Below are 17,195 nucleotides of genomic sequence, written 5' to 3'. Positions count from 1 at the left end.
TTCGGATGGAGGGACAGTGGACATCCTACAGCTGTATCTAAATAAACACTCAGTTATGCACGTTCTGAGCACAACCTTCAAGGTAGGTTCATATTAGGTCAGCTAATCACTTAACTCCTCCTTGTTAGCCACCAGCTTTGCCAGCATGAGTCATTACACCGATTATATTTAACTTGTATAACAGGCTTTGAACTGTGGATGGAGAGGACCCATATGGATAGCTATCCCTGCTTAGCATCAGGACCCCATGACTTTTGAGGACACTGAAGAAAATAGTCAGCTAACCAGGAAACTATAACCTCAGATGGAGCTTTGAGCTTACAAATTCTATCCAAGGATGTGGCAATCTAAATAAAAATTCTTCTGTTCCAGATGTGCTTTTGCTGAATGTCAAAGTGATGTTGCAAATTACTAACAGATGTTGATCTCGTTCCCATCCCTCCAAAACCAAAAAGTATGAGCAATGACAGACTGGAGGATTAAGAAAAATAGTGACAGAATGAAAAACTTGACAATGCAACATTGCAAATTGTAAACTACTCTTTGCCAGCAGCTGAGGAATAGCTATTTATTTTTGTTATTCATTCTTGCGATGTGGTCATGACTGACACGTACAACTCAGCCTTCAGCCTCAAGGGGTGCACCACTTCATTCCATGTGGTTAAAAGATATTCTGACAATTCAGTGAACTAAAAACTCCTCGCTATTGCCATCACCTCCAAATGGGTGCTCCGGTTTCCTCCCACATTCCAAAGACGTACGGGTTAGGAAGTTGTGGGCACGCTATGTTGGCGCTGGAAGCATGGCGACACTTGCGGGCTGCCCCCAGAACACTCTACGCAAAAGATGCATCTCACTGTGTGTTTCGATGTACATGTGACGAATTGAAAAAAGAATCTTATCTCTGGACAGCACTATAGCAGCATAAGGATTGGACAATACTTGGGCTCTCTGACAATCTCAATCCTCAGATGGCAAACAAAAAAAAAGCCATGCTCGTGAAGTGCTTCCACTTCTCCCACTTAAAGCACCCTTCCATAACCCTCCTGCTGACCAAAGTCCCTGCCAGAGAAGCATAACCTTGTGCTCCAATGTAGTATCGTTTGAGTGTCATTAAATACATGTATCCATCCATGGCAGAGAGAAGGGAAAGGAGAACAAGAGGTCTGGGGAAGTAGGAAGAGAGGCAGCAGAGTCGGAGACTGCTGTTGGGAAATGATTGGTAATTGGTTTATTATAGTCACATGTACCAAGACACAAAGAAAAGTGTTTGTTTGCGTGCCATCCAGACAGATCATTCCATACACAAGTACATTGAAATAGTGCAAAAGCAACAGAATGCAGAATATTGTGTTACAATTACAGAAAGTGCAGTACAGGTAGACAAATAAGGTGCAAGGGCCACAACGAGGTCAATTGAGAGATCAAGCGTTCATCTTTATTGTATAAAGGGTCCATTCAAGAGTCTTATAACAACAGGATAGCTGTCCTTGAGCCTGGTAGTATACGTCCTCAAGCTTTATCTTCTACCCAATTTTTTTTGGGGGGGGGGGGGGGGGGGAGGGGGAGGGGGCAAAAACAAGGGGGAAGAGAAGAGAAGCAGATGTTAAAACAATAAAAAAACAACTGAATTTTCATGTACAAAAAAGGACCCTGAATATGCAATCCATTGTGCATGCACATTGCATTACAAGCTTAGCATTCCAACTCTAAATTTGTTGTTTATAATCACAGCGAGACCCTTCTCATCATTTCGCTCCCTCATAAAGGCCCATCTGCTGTTTTCAAATTAAAAGACACTTGAAATGCAAAAGGATTGAGCAGTTTTTAAGCAAAACCGCACAAATCTTCCTTCCTCCTTCCCAGAGGACACCAGAGTCACTGTGGTTTGGAAAACATACCAGATAGAGTTCCAGATTATTTAGGTAAATACTAAGGGAGGCTGGTGGTGGTAAGGAAAAATAGACAACCAGAAAATACGTTGAATCTTTTTCAAAGCTTATGGAAATATTCTCACAGTTCCCTCTGCACAAATTATTGAAAGCAAGTATTTGTATTTTATGTTGTATTGGTATTTGGTATTGGTTTATTATTGTCACTTGTACTGAGGTACAGTGAAAAACTTGTCTTACAAACCGATCGTACAGGTCAATTCATTACACAGTGCAGTTACATTGGGTTAGTACAGAATGCATTGATGTAGTACAGGTAAAAACAATAACAATACAGAGTAAAGTGTCACAGCTACAGAGAAAGTGCAGTGCAATAAGGTGCAACGTCACAACAAGGTAGATCGTGAGGTCATAGTCCAACTCATCCTATAAGGGAACCGTTCAATAGTCTTATCACAGTGGGATAGAAGCTGTCCTTAGGTCTGGTTAATACGTGCCCTCAGGCTTCTGTATCTTCTACCCGATGGAAGAGGAGAGAAGAGAGGATGTCCCGGGTGGGTGGGGTCTTCGATTATGCTGGCTGCTACACCAAGACAACGAGAGGTAAAGGAGGGGAGGCTGGTGTCCGTGATGCTTCACCACAGTAAGAGATTTCATAGCATTTCACACAAGCATCTTAAAGTTCTTCAGGAGGCAAGCTTGGGACAAAAGGGCTGGATGTGTACAAATGAGTGCATTCGATAGGAGGACAGTTTCCAGAGCATTGGTGGGGGTGGGGGGGGGGGTGTTGGGGTTCATGGGCAGGCAGGGGGAGGATCTCAGGGCACAACCACCAATTATGGACAAAGTGGAGAGTTACTAAAGAGGGCTGAAGGAAATTACATGGGATAAAGGATTAAAAGCAGAGGTGTAAGACAGAATGCTGTAAGAATTTACATGAACAGGAAGAGGCATTGCTGGAGTAGGAACTGATGCGCAACAGGCAGTGAGTAGGAGTTAAAGATGAGCTCAAGTTTATGGAAGGTTGGAGGGCTATTAAGAGCAGTCACTGTATTGGAGAGAAGGATTGGGGGGGGGGGGGAGGAGAAAAAGGGGAAAGTGGGGATAAAGGCTCAGATGACTTTCTTTGGGTCAGCACATACAAAAACTTGTTTTGATACAAGTCCAGATTCCTGTTTGTTCTCTAAAGGGCAGTGTGTTTTATCATCGGTTCAACGTGATGTGATGAACTGCAGCCCTTTCCATCCAATTTGTTTTATCCACAGAACAATAAAGCAGCTCAGAATTAAAACTTTATGACTTGGAACTTGAATCAGCATTACATGGTTGAGGGGACTGATTTTCAGGTCCTCCAGCACATTACCCAGAGCACCAGTAATGTAGCACCACTGGAGGTGCCATCTTTCAACTGAGATAGAGTCGAGTCAGAGAGAAACACCATGGCCCTTCAGCCCACCAAGTCCATGCTGACCATCAAGCACTAATCCTACCCAAGTCATTTCATTCTCCCACATTCCCATCAGCTCTCCCCAGATTCTACCATTCATCCACACCCATGGGTAATTTCCTGTGGCTAGTTAACCTACCAACCCACACATCTTTGGGATGAGAGCGCGCAAACAGGAGCCCCTGGAGGAATCCTATGCAGTAACGGAGAGAAGATGCTAACTCCACACAGACAGCACTGGAGGTCAGAATTGAACCCAGGTCGCTGGAGGTGTGGGAGAGTGCCTCTACCAGCTGCGCCATCGTGTCACCCTTGATGTTGAACAGACACCTATTCTGTCGTACAGAGGTAGGGGAGATTCCATGACACCATTTCAAAAGGAGTTACTCCTCGTGTTCCAGTTAATGATCAATTCTCCACCAGCACTACAGAACCAGATAATTCAGTCTCTCATTGCCATTTGAGGGAACTTGTGCAAGTTTTCTGCTGCTCTTCCTATCCTGACCCCATTTCAGGAAATTATTTCATTTGCTACACATTATCTTCAAATTGTAAGAGACACTATTCAAATGCAGGTTCTTTTCTTTCTAAACACGAGAAATATTTTAATTAGTAATTAAGTCAAAGCAAAAAGCATTGGAAATGCTTAACAGCCTACAGCTTCTGCTACCACCAGTGGACTCAATCACATGTAGCAAAGTGCATTGGTTCACCGCTGGCTTCTATGATACAGGAATCCCAGCAGGCAGCCTAGATCAATTACCCACCCTCAACATTTAGGACACGCTCAGAGAGATGCAACTTCAAGGCTAAAATTGGAAAGGGAAAAAACAAGTTGGCAGATGCTAGAAATCCAAAACAGACAGAAAAGGCTGGAAGAACTCTGCAAGGTTAGGCAGCTTCGGCAGAGAGAGAAAAAAGAGCTTACGTTTCATTGCTTCTCTCTTCATGGATGCTGCCTGACCTGCACAATTCTTCCAGAATTTTGTTTTTGATCCAATGTATCAACTTAGATTGAAGATTCGTTATAATGGACAAATACAGAAATAAGAAGCTCATTTGAGAATGGCAGGATGAAGGCAAGAGCCACCCGAGTCAGTATTAGAATCTTAGCAAATTATAGTCTACTCTACAATAATTTGGATTAGGAAACCAAACATTGTCAAACAATACAGAGATGGGAAGAAGACAGCAGAAGAGTAAACTATGAGGAAGGCCAAAAGGTTGCAATGGAATATAAACTGGTTAGTTCAGGTTCAATTTTATTGTTGCCATAGGTATAAATGCCATAAAAATTAACTTTTTGCAGCAGCAGTACATTACAAACTTAGACACAAGTTAACATAAATCATACATGCATTGGACAAGGTTATAGGAAGTGAAATGTAGGGAAAGGAACATGACATGTATAACACAGGAACAGGCCATTCAGCCCACGATGTTGTGCTGATCTAATTAAACTAGTAGTTAAATGGCTAACTAAACTAATCCCTTCTGCCTTCACAATGACCATACCCCTCCATTCTCTGCACATTCATGTGCCTTTCTAAGAGCCTCTTAAACGCGTCTATCGTACTTGCCTCCACCACCACCACCACCCCTGGCAGCACATTCCAGGCACCCACCACCCTGCTTCAAAACTTGCCCTGCACATCTCCTTTGAACTTGCCCCCCTCATTTTAAATGCATGCCTTCTGGTATTAGGCATTTCAACCCTGGGAAAAAAAAGTACCAATTATCTACTCTATCTGTGTCTCTCAATCTTGTAAACTTCTATTAGGTCTCCACTCAGCCTCCGCCACGCCAGAGAAAACAATGATTATTCACTTTGGGACAAAGAATGGAAAAGGAGAAGAGGCACTAGCAAATGCCAACATTGAGGGAGATTTGTGAAGCCCGACGAATGTATAACAGAAAGATAACGTGCATCTGAAGAAAGCAACTAGAAAGGCAAGTGGTAATAACAGGGAATAAGAGTACAGAAGTATTGCTGAGAGTACAAGACTGCACATGGAATACTCCAGTTTTAGACTCCTTCCCCTAAAAATGGGACATTTCTCTTGGGCAGGGAATGGTTCACTGCAATGGCCCAAGGAGAAAGTGACAAGTATTCTATGAAGTTTACAGAAAAAATTGGTCTTGCTGAAACATACGAGGTTCCCATAGACACTTGAGATACTGTGATGTGGTTTTCCCTTTCTGGAGGGACAGGGACATAGAGCAATACAGCACGGATACAGGCCCTTCAGCCCAACAAGTCCATGCTGACCACAGTGCCCACCAAACTAGTCCCAATTTCCTGCATTCAGCCCATATCCCTCTAAGCCCCGCCCCTCCATGTACCTATCCAAATGCTGGTAGATCCTGTCCCTCAAGAGTTCCCTCCAGTACCTTCCCCACCACTGACGTCAGGCTGACTGGCCTGTCGTTCCCTGGCTTGTGCTTGCTACCCTTCTTAAACAATGGAATAGCATTAGCCACCTTCCAATCTTCAGGAACTTCACCAGTGGCTAACGATGAAGCAAATATTGCCACAAGAGCCTCCCACAAAGTCAGAGGATGCACTCTGTCAGACTCTGGCAATTTATCCACCTGTAAGGCTGCAAAAGTCTCCTCCCTGGTAATATGAATTTCCTTCAAAACATCTCCACTAGTTTTCCTCATCTCTTGAGCAACCATGATTTTCTCCTCAGTAAACAAAGTAGAAATATTCATTAAAAATCCCACACATCTCCTGCAGCTCAAGACAGAGGCAGCCCTGCTGATCTCTAAGGGGACCTACTCTCTCCCTAGCCACCCTTTTAATCTTTATATACCTATAGATCATCTTGGGATTTTCCTTAACCTTACCTGCCAGATCCATCTCATACCCTCTTTGCCCTCCTGATTTCCCTCGAGTATTCTTGATCTTTTTATAGTCATCAACAATTCACTCATCCCCGACCTCCTAAACCCAAAGTATGCTTCCTTTTTCTTGACCAGAGCCTCAATATTCCTCATCAGCCAAGGTTCCCCAAACTTGCCAGGTTTACCTTTCACCCTAACAGGAACATGCTGCTCCTGGACTCTTGATATGACATTCTTAGAAGCCTCCCACTTGCAATTCATTCCTTTCCCTTCAAACAGGCTCACCTAATCGACCTCTGCTAGATCCTGCCTAATTCCCTCAAAATTAGCCCTGCTCCAGTTTAGGACTAATCTGTGGACCTGTCCCTATCCTTTTCCATCAGTCTTAAAACTAATAGAATTATAGTCACTAGAGCTAAAGTGCTCCCTGACTGCCACTTCCGTTACTCGCCCTATCTCGTTCTCTAAAAGAGTCGAGAACCATAGGCTTATGGTCATGAAGGGAGTCAAGGGATAAGATAATAAGGCAGAAAGGGGATATCCTCTTTACAGGATTTGGGTGTTACTGGCAAGAAAAACATATTGCCTTTAAGACGACAGTGGTGAGCCACCTTCTTGATCTGCTGTACCCCTTCTGGTGGAGGTGCTCCCCCAGTTGGGGGTAGAGTGCTCCAGGATTTAGGACCAGTGACAAAGCAGCAAGTTAATGAAGCTGTTTGGCCATGAAATTACTGAACGGTGGAGGACACCCGAGGAACCACGAGACCCAAACCTGCTCCTATTTTGTTCTCATGGGCCACCACCCACACCACTTCATCTTGTTTCATCCAGCTATCCTTGCATTCCTTTCTCCCTGTACTTTTCCAGGTTGCTCTTCAATGCATTGACACCACTCACTAGATAATGTTGAGGCAAGTCCTAATTTCAAAGCAGTCTGGATATACGTCTCCCAATTTATTAATGACCTTTATTCATCGACTATAGTTTTGGATTTCCCTCAAAGAAAATGAAAAAACATCTCCCTTATCAAATACTTAAAGAGCTTTCAGGTCACTTTTGTCTTTCAGAGAGAAAAGATTCCAGCCTGTTCAATCCTTCCTGAGAATTATCATGACTATTCCAGTTTCACCTCTAAATTCTTCTTGCACTTTCTCCAGTGTTGTCACATAATGTGGTATCTGCAGCTGTTCACAGATCCAACTGTGGCCCAGACACTGTTCCACATAAATTTAACATTCACATTTCTGCTAATTAATTCTCTCCTTCAAAACAAACTGCAGGTTTTGTTTTCAGCTTTTATGGAGTGCTTTCTCCCAACACCAAACATGATTAAGCTCTTAGCACACAGCATCAAGAAGTTTGCATCCTAGCCAACACAAGTTGATTTATTCCAGAAAATCAAACAAAAAGTCTAAAAGAGCAACTGAAGCAAGAAGAAGCTGCAACCTCCTGCCAACAAACTTCAATACCATTCAATGGGCAGCAGACTATTTTAACGATAAAATACCTTTTAGAGTGCTGAAACAATCCAAGATACAGGTCCATCCCAGCTTAAGAATGTCCAACTTATGTACAGCCTGTACATATCAAATGTTTGGGAGACCAATGGGGTGTATGGGATGGATTGGCTGCCTGCAGGCATCTTTTGCCCTGTGGGAACTCGGTTCAAGGCCACATTTCTGACTTGTGAACTGTCCTGGTTAAGAACAGCTCACAGAAGCCAAACCCTGCCGTAACCTGGGAGGACTTGTATTTCCAATGAAAGAGCCATAACATGAGCCTTGATATATAGTCTCCCACTGCTGACATTATCCCAATGAAACTTTCACCTCCTCCCCCCCCCCCTTCCAAGTTCTAAGATTCTTTGTACTCTAGTACACCTGTAATTATTTTCCATGTTCTAACTGCTTTGTCAGGAATTTCTTGCAAGTCAGGTTACCAGTGGCTTGTTAAAACAAAATGAGCTGGTTGAAAATACTAAGTATTAGGAAGAAAATCCATTGAGAAATTAAGCAGGTAAAAGGGAGTGCTACTGTGTCACAAAAGTGGTAAAGAACAGGAAACAAATGGGAAATCTCTCACTTCATCCAGTTAACAAAGCTCTTCTTTTCACTATGAAATTCCTTAAAAAAAACATATCGCAAAAAACCCAAAACTTCACTAAACCAGTCACAGATAGCCATTCTCAATGCAATCGTGGAGCAGACTGGAGAAACCCAATGTTGAGGGACTAACAACAGAAATTTAGAAGTGAAGATAGGCAAAACGGCCAAACAATTACATTGAACAAATGTGGAAGAAAATATTTTAAATACAACTTGCTAAAATAGAATAAGCTAAATACCAAGGAAATATCAGGGAAAAATACAGGGCAAAAAAAAAAAGGGGCAGACTCAGTTGTACAACACAGTCCACCACATCCATGCTGATCTTTTTGCCCACACTAGTGCTTGGCAGCAGAAGAGAGCACAAGAGAGAATGGAGGTGAAGGAGAGAAATCAAATTAGGAAAGTAAAATTAAGAAGTTATCCAGGAAAACAGTAAACATATCCTGCAGAGACAAAAATAAAGAAAGTTAGAATGGGTAAAAAAAAGGGCCACAAAGGTATGGACAGAATAATTCACAGCAAGCAATAGCAAAATGGCATGAATATTGATGATTTAACTTTACTTTCAGTTTGAAGGAGAAGACAATAGGTCCAAGCCTAAGGACATGGTAAATTGGTTCATTATTGTCATACGTACCGAGGTACAGTGAAAAAATTTTCTCCATGCCATCCATGCAGATAATTTCATCATATTAGTGCATTGAGGTAGTACAAGGTAAAATAATAACAGAATGCAGAATAAAATGTTACAGTTACAGAGAAAGTGCAGTGCAGGCAGAAAATAAGGTGCAAGGCCATAACAAGGTAGATTGCGAGGTCAAGAGCCCATCGTATCGTACTGGGTGCCATTCAATAGTCTAACAACAGTCCTCAATGTCCTCGAGCCTTGTGGTACGTGCTTTCAGGCTTTTGAATCTTCCGCCCAATCTTTTGGGGTGGGTGGTGGTGGTGTTGGAGAGAAGTGAGAATGGCAGATAAATTACACAGGTATTTTATATCTTCCATAGTCAAGATCAATGCAAGTAGCTTTCTATTTCCAGAATTTGAGAATAGGAAAGGATGGAGTAATGCAGGAAAATCATCACTGGAGATGTGGTACCAAGCAATTGTTGGAGCTACAGACTGACAAAATGGACAACTTGATATTTTGCCACAATACTCCATGGGTCCTGAACGAAGTGGCTTAAGAGTTAGTTGATTCAGTGTTTTAATTTTCCAAAATCCCCAAGATTCTTGAAAGATTCCACAATATTGGAAAATAGCAGATGCAACGTGCATCTTCAAAACAAAAGGGAGACAAAGGAGAAAACTACAGACCAATTAGCTCAACATATATCATTGAGAAAGTGTTACAAACTATTAAAAATATATATCAGGGCACTTAGAAAAAAAATCAAGGTCATGAAAAGTCACCATGGTTTTGTCAAAGGGAAATCACGTTTGACCAATTTATTGAAGTTGTTCGCAGTAGTAACAAGTGCTGTGGATAAAAGGGAAACCAGTGGATATATTATTCTTATATTTTCAGAAAGCATTTGATATGGTGCAGGTTACTGCAGAAAATAAAAACTTGCAGTACAGAAGTACCATATGAACATGGATGTAACATTGGCTGGCTAACAGGAAACAATAGGTGTAAATGGGTCTTTTACTAGCTGGCAAGCAACTAGCAGTGTGCCACAGTTTCAGTGCTGGGGCTTCAACTTTTTGCAATTCACATAAATGACTTTGATGAAGACGCTGAAGATGACACAAAGACAGACAGAAAAGCAAGTTGTGGAGAGGACACGAGGGGTCCATAGAGATATGGATAGCTAAGCAACTGGGCAAGGATCTGGCAGTGTAGTGGCAAAATATGAACATGTCCATTTTGGCAAGAAGAAAGAACATTATCTCAACGTTGAGAGGTTGCAGAGGGGTCTGGGTGCCCTAGTGCACAATTAGGTACAAGAGTTTATTTGGAAAGCTTAAAAAGTTATGTATTACTAGGGAAATTGAATAAAAAGTAGGGAGGTTATCCTTCAGTTATACAAGGTATCAGTGAAATCACATCTGGATTACTATGATGGTCTCTTACTTAAGAGAGGCTGTTAATGCATTGGAAGCAGTTCAGAAGACTTACTGGACTAATAAGTAGAATGGCAGGTTGCCGTGAGGAAAGGTCAGATAGGTCTGGTTTATATCTGTTGGAGTTTTAAGGGGTCTGGACATGGTGGATGGGAAGAGGAAGCTTCCTCTTGTGGAAGAACTAAGTCACTGTTTAATAACAAGGGGTCATTTAAGAGTGATGAGGTAATTCTCTCTCAAAGGGTAGTGAACCTTTGCAATTCTCTTTCAAGGGCAGTGGAAGCAGAGTCTTGAGGCAAAGGCTGATAGATTCCCGACCAGCAAGAGGGTGCAGGATTAAACGGAGGAAGGCAGGAATGTGGAGTTACAATCAGATCAGCTATGATTTTATTGAACAGCCAAGCAGGCAGCCACTGTTCCTAATTCAATATTTTGCATCAATATTTATCAGGGAGATCAGCTGGGCATTAGAAGTAGAGATCAGAATGATAGAGCTATATTAGATAAATTAATCAAACTCAATAAAAATCAGTGGTTTGACCATATTGCATCTGTGTATTGGAATAACCTAGGGAAAGGAAAAGGGACCAGAGGGGCAAGATTAATCATATTTAATAACTTGTTGGAAACTGCTGTGCAAGGACTAAAGGGTAGTTAACATCATACTTCTGCATAATCAGCAAGACACCACGTTCAGGAAACTGTGCTCCAATCATATCTCCAGTACTAGAAAAATAATGCAAACCTTAGTAAAGAAAGTACACAAGCTTCCAGGAATCAACACCTTATAGTCTGCATGGATTTCAAAAGGCATGTCTTATGAATGCACATTGTATCCTTAAAGAGATGCAATTTCTTTCAGTTTCAAAAGGCCTTTAAATGCCACATGCTAGACTAATGCACAAGTCCAGAACTTGCAGGGTTGGGCTTAATTATTAGATTGGATAGGTAAATGGATGAAAAACTAAAAGCAGGGCTAAGGGTTGCTATTCAGAGTGAGGAAGTCAGGTCCCACAAGAATCAATTCTTTTACTACAGTCCACAACAATTCAGGTTTTTGTTCACTATCCACAAACTTAGGAGGATGATGCTAGCCAATTACTAGAAGACACAAGCAGGCTTTCAGAATGGACATAAAATTGGCATACGAATTTAAAAATACAAGAGATTACATTTTGATAAGAAAGTCTCAAATTAATTGAAAAATAAATATAAAAACTGAGATCTTAGCTTGAAAGTACCTGAATAATAGTAATTTTCAGAGCTCTGGAAAGGGCAGGGAATGAGACCAAATAAAGCAAGACTCTGAAAACGTGGCACCCTTAAAAGTTGTGGTGTTGGACTGGAAGATTTCAGCTTATTGGATATTACTCCTAGTAATTCTCCAAGACACACTTAATATACTATACTGTATATATATATTTTTTTTAAGGGTCCCAGCCAGTTTAAAGTGAGCACGGGAAACAAAACCTGGTAAGCCAGATACCAAACCACTGGGATTTTCGAACAATGGCATACTGGATTTAAGTTTTACTATAGCTTGCTCTATGGGGAGCTGGCAAAGACTGTGGCCTCCTCCTGCGCTTTACAATTCTGAGTGTGCAAATACACAAATCATTTAAAAGCTGTAGCAAGTTAATAAGCTATTAAAAAAAATACTAGTAGCAGTAAAATTAATGTGATCCAGACTGAGACAGGCCATTCTTGAGAGTATTATGTGAAGTTCTAGCCTCCCTATTACAATGGAGATATCAGAGAGAAAGCAAAAAGAATATTCAAGGGCCATCGCGAAAGATATTATCATGCATCTAGGAAAGATGAACAAGCTGGGCCTCATTCCACTTTGAAGCAAGTAGCTGACTACATAAGGATATTTAAAGTGTGAAAGCAGGGAGCAGGACAAAAAAAAGGTAGCATTCATACCAAAACTAGAGGTCATCGGGACATCTAAAAGGGAACTCAGAAAGAAGCCCAGTGTGGTGAGAAAATAGAATGAATTCACACAGGGAGTGGATGAGGCAAGTAATTTCAATACACACAAGAGGCTTGGTAAACATGAGGGAGAACAGAACAAGTGAGGAATGATGCAGGGAGGCAAAAGTGCAGCACGAACAATGGAAACAGGGGTTTGGGACTAACATCCTGTTTCTGGGCTACATAACCCAAGTCATTTACTCAAGTTGGATAAACTTCTTGTTTATGGGGAATAAAAACCAAGATATTCCTAGATTAACAAAAAGGGTTTACAATCTTAACACAAACAGGATTTACAGAATGCTCAGCTTGTTCATTGTTACTGTTTAAATCCAGCCTTCATCATCCTGCACGTTTGGATCAGGGCTCTTACCAGTTCCATGACGTTAGTGCTCTGCCACTGGCAGCTCACAGCCACCAACCCTTCCATCTGCACAAGTTTCTGCAGGGCTGCTTCCAGCGAACCACCCTCTCCTATAATCAAAACCTTTCTTCCAAGAGAGAGCAGATCTGCAGACAGGTGGAACATAAACAAAACCAATTGTAAAACTGGTAGACCCACATTCACAACAAGCAATTGCCTGTACATCAAGATCATTAGTGACTAATAATAGTTAACATTAAATAAATGTAATTACAATGCAAGGGCATCAGTGACCAGAGCATTGTGAAATAGGCATCAGGGGGAAATCATAAAATGTGCGCACCTTGCTTGTTTAGAAGAGACCATCTCTGTTTAGAGCTCAAGAAAGCTTACTGGGCACCAATTGGGCACATTTCCTAAAAATGGGATAAAGTACCTATTTGGTTGTAAAACATGCGGAGAAGTGACAAGATTATGAAAGATGCCACTCAAATGCAAGACCTTTTCAACTTTGGTTTCATAGTGAATGATGGAGGATAATGACCATTTAATGTGCATATCAAAGGATGTCAGATCACGTTCTTAGAGTTGCTATCAACCAGGATAACATCTTGTTGTAATTTCATCCGGTTCTGCTTAAGTGTCATATCTCTGTATGGGTAGTTACGGGGCAGGGGTTGGAAGTAAAGATATTAAACCACAGCCTGCATATTAATTTCACAGATTCAGCCAAATCAGAAAAGATATGGACACAAAAAGGAGAAATGAGAGACCATGGGAATCGCATCTTAACCTAAAGCAGGAAAGCAAACTACAACTCTGCTGGAATCTTACAGGCATTGCACCCATCATGCCGATAACTGGTTCCAAGAAAGTTATCCAATTTGTACCACTGCCCAGCTCCTTCCCCGAGGCTCTACAGAACTTCCCCTTCCAAGTATATAAATTCGTACAAGACCACTTTATTATGCTAATCATTTAAGAATATTGCTGAGACCGCAGCCATTTTATTGTGCCCAATTCTGGATAGTGCAGTTTAGGAGGCACGTCCAGACTCTGGAAAGCAAGTGGAGGAGATTTTCCAGGGGCAAGGTACTTTACTTACATGGAGAGGCAGAGAATGTCCTCCTGAAACCTTAAGGGAAAATTTAATAGGGGATTTCACAACCATGAAAGGTTATTCCAAAGTAGTTAGGGAGAAACAATTTTGATTGGCATGAGGACTGGGAAATGGAGGACATAGATTAAGATAACTGGCAGAAGACAGAGACGGAGAATTTTTTTGGCAGAGAAATCAGTGGAAACAGATTCAATAGTAATCTGCAATCACCCTCAGATCTGTGTCCCCAGCTCTGGCCTCGAGCAGCCAAGATTGTTATCACTGCAGCTGTGGCTTCAGCTGCCTGGGTTCTTAAACTATGAAATTTCAACATAATCCCTTTCCTTTTTCCTTCAAGCTGCTCCCTATAACCCACCTCTTTGACCACCTACCCCAATCTCCCCTTAAGTAACTAGGCATTAAATTTTAATCAGATAATACTGTGAAGCCCTTTGGCGTATTTTACTTTAGTCAAAGATGCTAATTTGTTAAACAATTAAAGAAAATTTGAAGCTTGTAAGATTAAAGGAATTTAGAAAGGCAGGGGGCATACAAATTTTATAGCTCTTTCAATGAGCACAGATGGCTGAATAGAATCAACAGCAGAACAGGAATCTACTTTAATCAGAAGGAGCCAACGCAATGAAGAAGGAATCCCCATCTGAAGATGGAAGTTTCAAGCAGGACTTCCTGTGAGTTTCCCCACAATGACAACTCAGTTCTGTTCAACACTATTTTGGTTTAAAACAGGGATAAAACTGGATAATATCCATCACTAAGGACCTTCACCATCCGGGACATGCCCTTTTCTTCTTAATACCGGAGAGGTGGTACAGGAGCCTGAAGACCCACACAATGATTCAGAACAGCTTCTTCCCCTCCTCCATCAGATTTCTGAACGGTCCACAAACACTACCTCGTTATTCCCTTTTTGTTTGCACTCTCATTTATTTTTGTAATTTTATGCCTTTGCATAAACAACAAATTTCACGTCATATAATTCAGTGATAATAAATCTAATTCTAAAACGATTTCTGGCACGGATTTAGTGCTAGTGCTTTGTGAATTGGTGTGAGGCAAAGAACATTTAGCGGTGGGAAGACCCCAGGACTCACCTGCTTGCTCCAGCAGTTCCATCACTGCACTTGCAGTTGGGGGCACAAAACACTCACTTAAATTGCCACGGACCAATCGCCCTAAATTAACATCTGTGATCCTTGTTTGGGGTGGACAAGCAGTGGGGAGGGAAAAGAGGGGAAACAAACAAATTAATAATTAAAAATAATAAATCTGAACCATCAGAGAACTTCACTGTAGCAGCCGACAAGGAGACGACCAATGAGCTTCCCTTGACATTAAATAGTATCAACACCACCCAATGTCAACATCCCGAGGTCAATCTCCAGAAATTCAATTTCATCAGCTGCACAAATACCATGGCTGCAGGAGGCTGGGTATTGTGGTGAGCTGTTCACCTCCTGGCTCCCCAAACCCTTCCCCACCAAGGCTAAACAGCACTAGGGTGAAGAGCTCTCAATTCGCCCGATAACAAAAAGAACCTCAACACTGTCTAGGATGAGGCAACCCTCTTGATCACCACCCAAAATAGCAGCTTAAACAATTACTTCTCTGAGCACCAACACAATGGCTATAACATGGACCCACACATGATGCACTACAACAAATCAAGGGTTATACAGGCATGGGGAGACTGCCTTCACTATACTACTGCAGTAGCTCAAGATAGTCCAGCGCCACCTTATGGAGGTGCATAAAATCAAAAGGGGCATAGGTAGGATGAATGTAGTATTTTTTCCAGGGAAAGGGAATCAAATACTGGAGGGTATAGATTTAAGGTAAGAGGAGAAAGATTTAAAAGGGACCCAAGGGGTGGCAATTTCAAGCAGAGGGTGGTGCATATATGGAATGAGCTGCAAGAGGAAGTGGTTGAGGCAGGTACAATAACAACATTTAAAAGACATTTGGACAGCTACATGTATAGGAAAGGGTTAAAGGGATATGGGCCAGACCTGGGCAAATGGGACTAGCTTAGATAAGCATGGACAAACTGGGCTAAAGGGCCTGTTTCCCTGCTGTACTACTCTGTGACACAGATATCTATCATGCCAGCAATGCCTAGGTCTTGCTGATTCTTAAAAAATGGGTGGCAAAGTCCTTGGAGGAGTGTCTGACATTGCAGCGCATTACGAGGGTAATTTATGTCACCTTCTCCTCCAGACTGCATTATCCCCAGTGCTCCTGTGACTCCCCTTCCATCTTCAGCAATATCCAGTTCACCCAAAGCTCTACTGCCTCTTACCTCAGGCCCCTTCACCCATGTACTTGCTACCTCTGTCCTGCAACACTGTAAAATTTCCAGCATGTACTTCAATCTCTTCCCCTCCCACCCCCCCATCATAGACTCAGTGTTATACCCCACTGAGATATCTGCAGAACAGCAAACATCAATGTCCCACTCTCACTACTGGAGGCCACATCATCTGGCTCAATGATTCATACAAGGTTGAAAATCCATACCACCCTATACTCCCTACCACTCCCTGTTCCGGTGCTCATCTCTCCCAGCAAACAATAATCCTGTCAGGCAATAGGGAGGAGTGTTGATGACTGGAGGAGAATGAATAGTTACCCATCAATGTCCTTTTCAGGATTCACCATGCTCACAGTCACTTCGCTTACAAGGCTGTGGGGAAGAACCAAGCCGTGTATTTTTGGATCTTCATTTAACTTTATGATCTCGTTTACAACCTGAAAAGCAAACAAAACACTATTCTAAAGATTTGTTGATATACTGTGATTTCAGCAGAGTGAAGCACCCCCAGGTGATTATCAGGAGTACATCAGACAACGTCTGACAGGGAATCACACAAGGCATTGCTGGGACACGTGGCCAGATGCCAAGGATGGATTTCAATGAGTATTTTAAAGAGGAAAAGTGGGGTAGAGTTTCAGAGATTCTACAGTGTACTAAGTGTTTAGAAATAGAAGTGCTACAGGTGGAGGAACTATGTTTAGTGGTTTAATGGTTACAGGGCGAGAAGACAATAGACCGGTGGTTTCAATTCCGCCCCCCCCACCAGGTGACCTGCTTCAACAAATGGTTCACTGTCACAATCCAATAATAACTAGCTAATTATAAATCTGTTTGTAGGCGCAATCAAACCATTAATTCAAGCACTAATCAATTTTCAAACCACTTCCATTGATTGTATTGGTACTCTCAAGTAGTGACAGGGTTTTTAAAAAAAATCATAAGATGTAGCTGTATAAACAAAGACTGCTCTCCATTAAAACAGCAGAGATATGACAACAGGTAGCCGCTGTTCCCGTACTAGGTCGGGGTGCAAGTAAAACCAATTTTGGAGATCCACCCAAT

The 17,195-nt window shown here is 41.9% G+C and overlaps 1 protein-coding gene across 2 annotated transcripts in view; it reads right to left on the bottom strand.

Annotated features, from left to right (window-relative positions):
• The window catches only part of mthfd1l (methylenetetrahydrofolate dehydrogenase (NADP+ dependent) 1 like), a 151,919-nt gene that overhangs the window by 118,090 nt on the left and 16,634 nt on the right, over window positions 1-17,195 (bottom strand). For both annotated transcript variants that reach the window (XM_052011374.1, XM_052011375.1), the window contains 3 exons: window positions 16,449-16,567; window positions 14,914-15,014; window positions 12,709-12,845 (listed from right to left, as the gene is read on the bottom strand). In XM_052011374.1, coding sequence (XP_051867334.1) covers window positions 12,709-12,845; window positions 14,914-15,014; window positions 16,449-16,567 — 357 coding nt within the window. The remainder of the gene's footprint in view (window positions 1-12,708; window positions 12,846-14,913; window positions 15,015-16,448; window positions 16,568-17,195) is intronic.

The sequence above is a fragment of the Pristis pectinata genome, chromosome 3 (assembly GCF_009764475.1).
Source record: "Pristis pectinata isolate sPriPec2 chromosome 3, sPriPec2.1.pri, whole genome shotgun sequence".
NCBI classification, from domain to species: domain Eukaryota; kingdom Metazoa; phylum Chordata; class Chondrichthyes; order Rhinopristiformes; family Pristidae; genus Pristis; species Pristis pectinata.
This window is presented reverse-complemented; position numbering and strand designations above follow the sequence as displayed.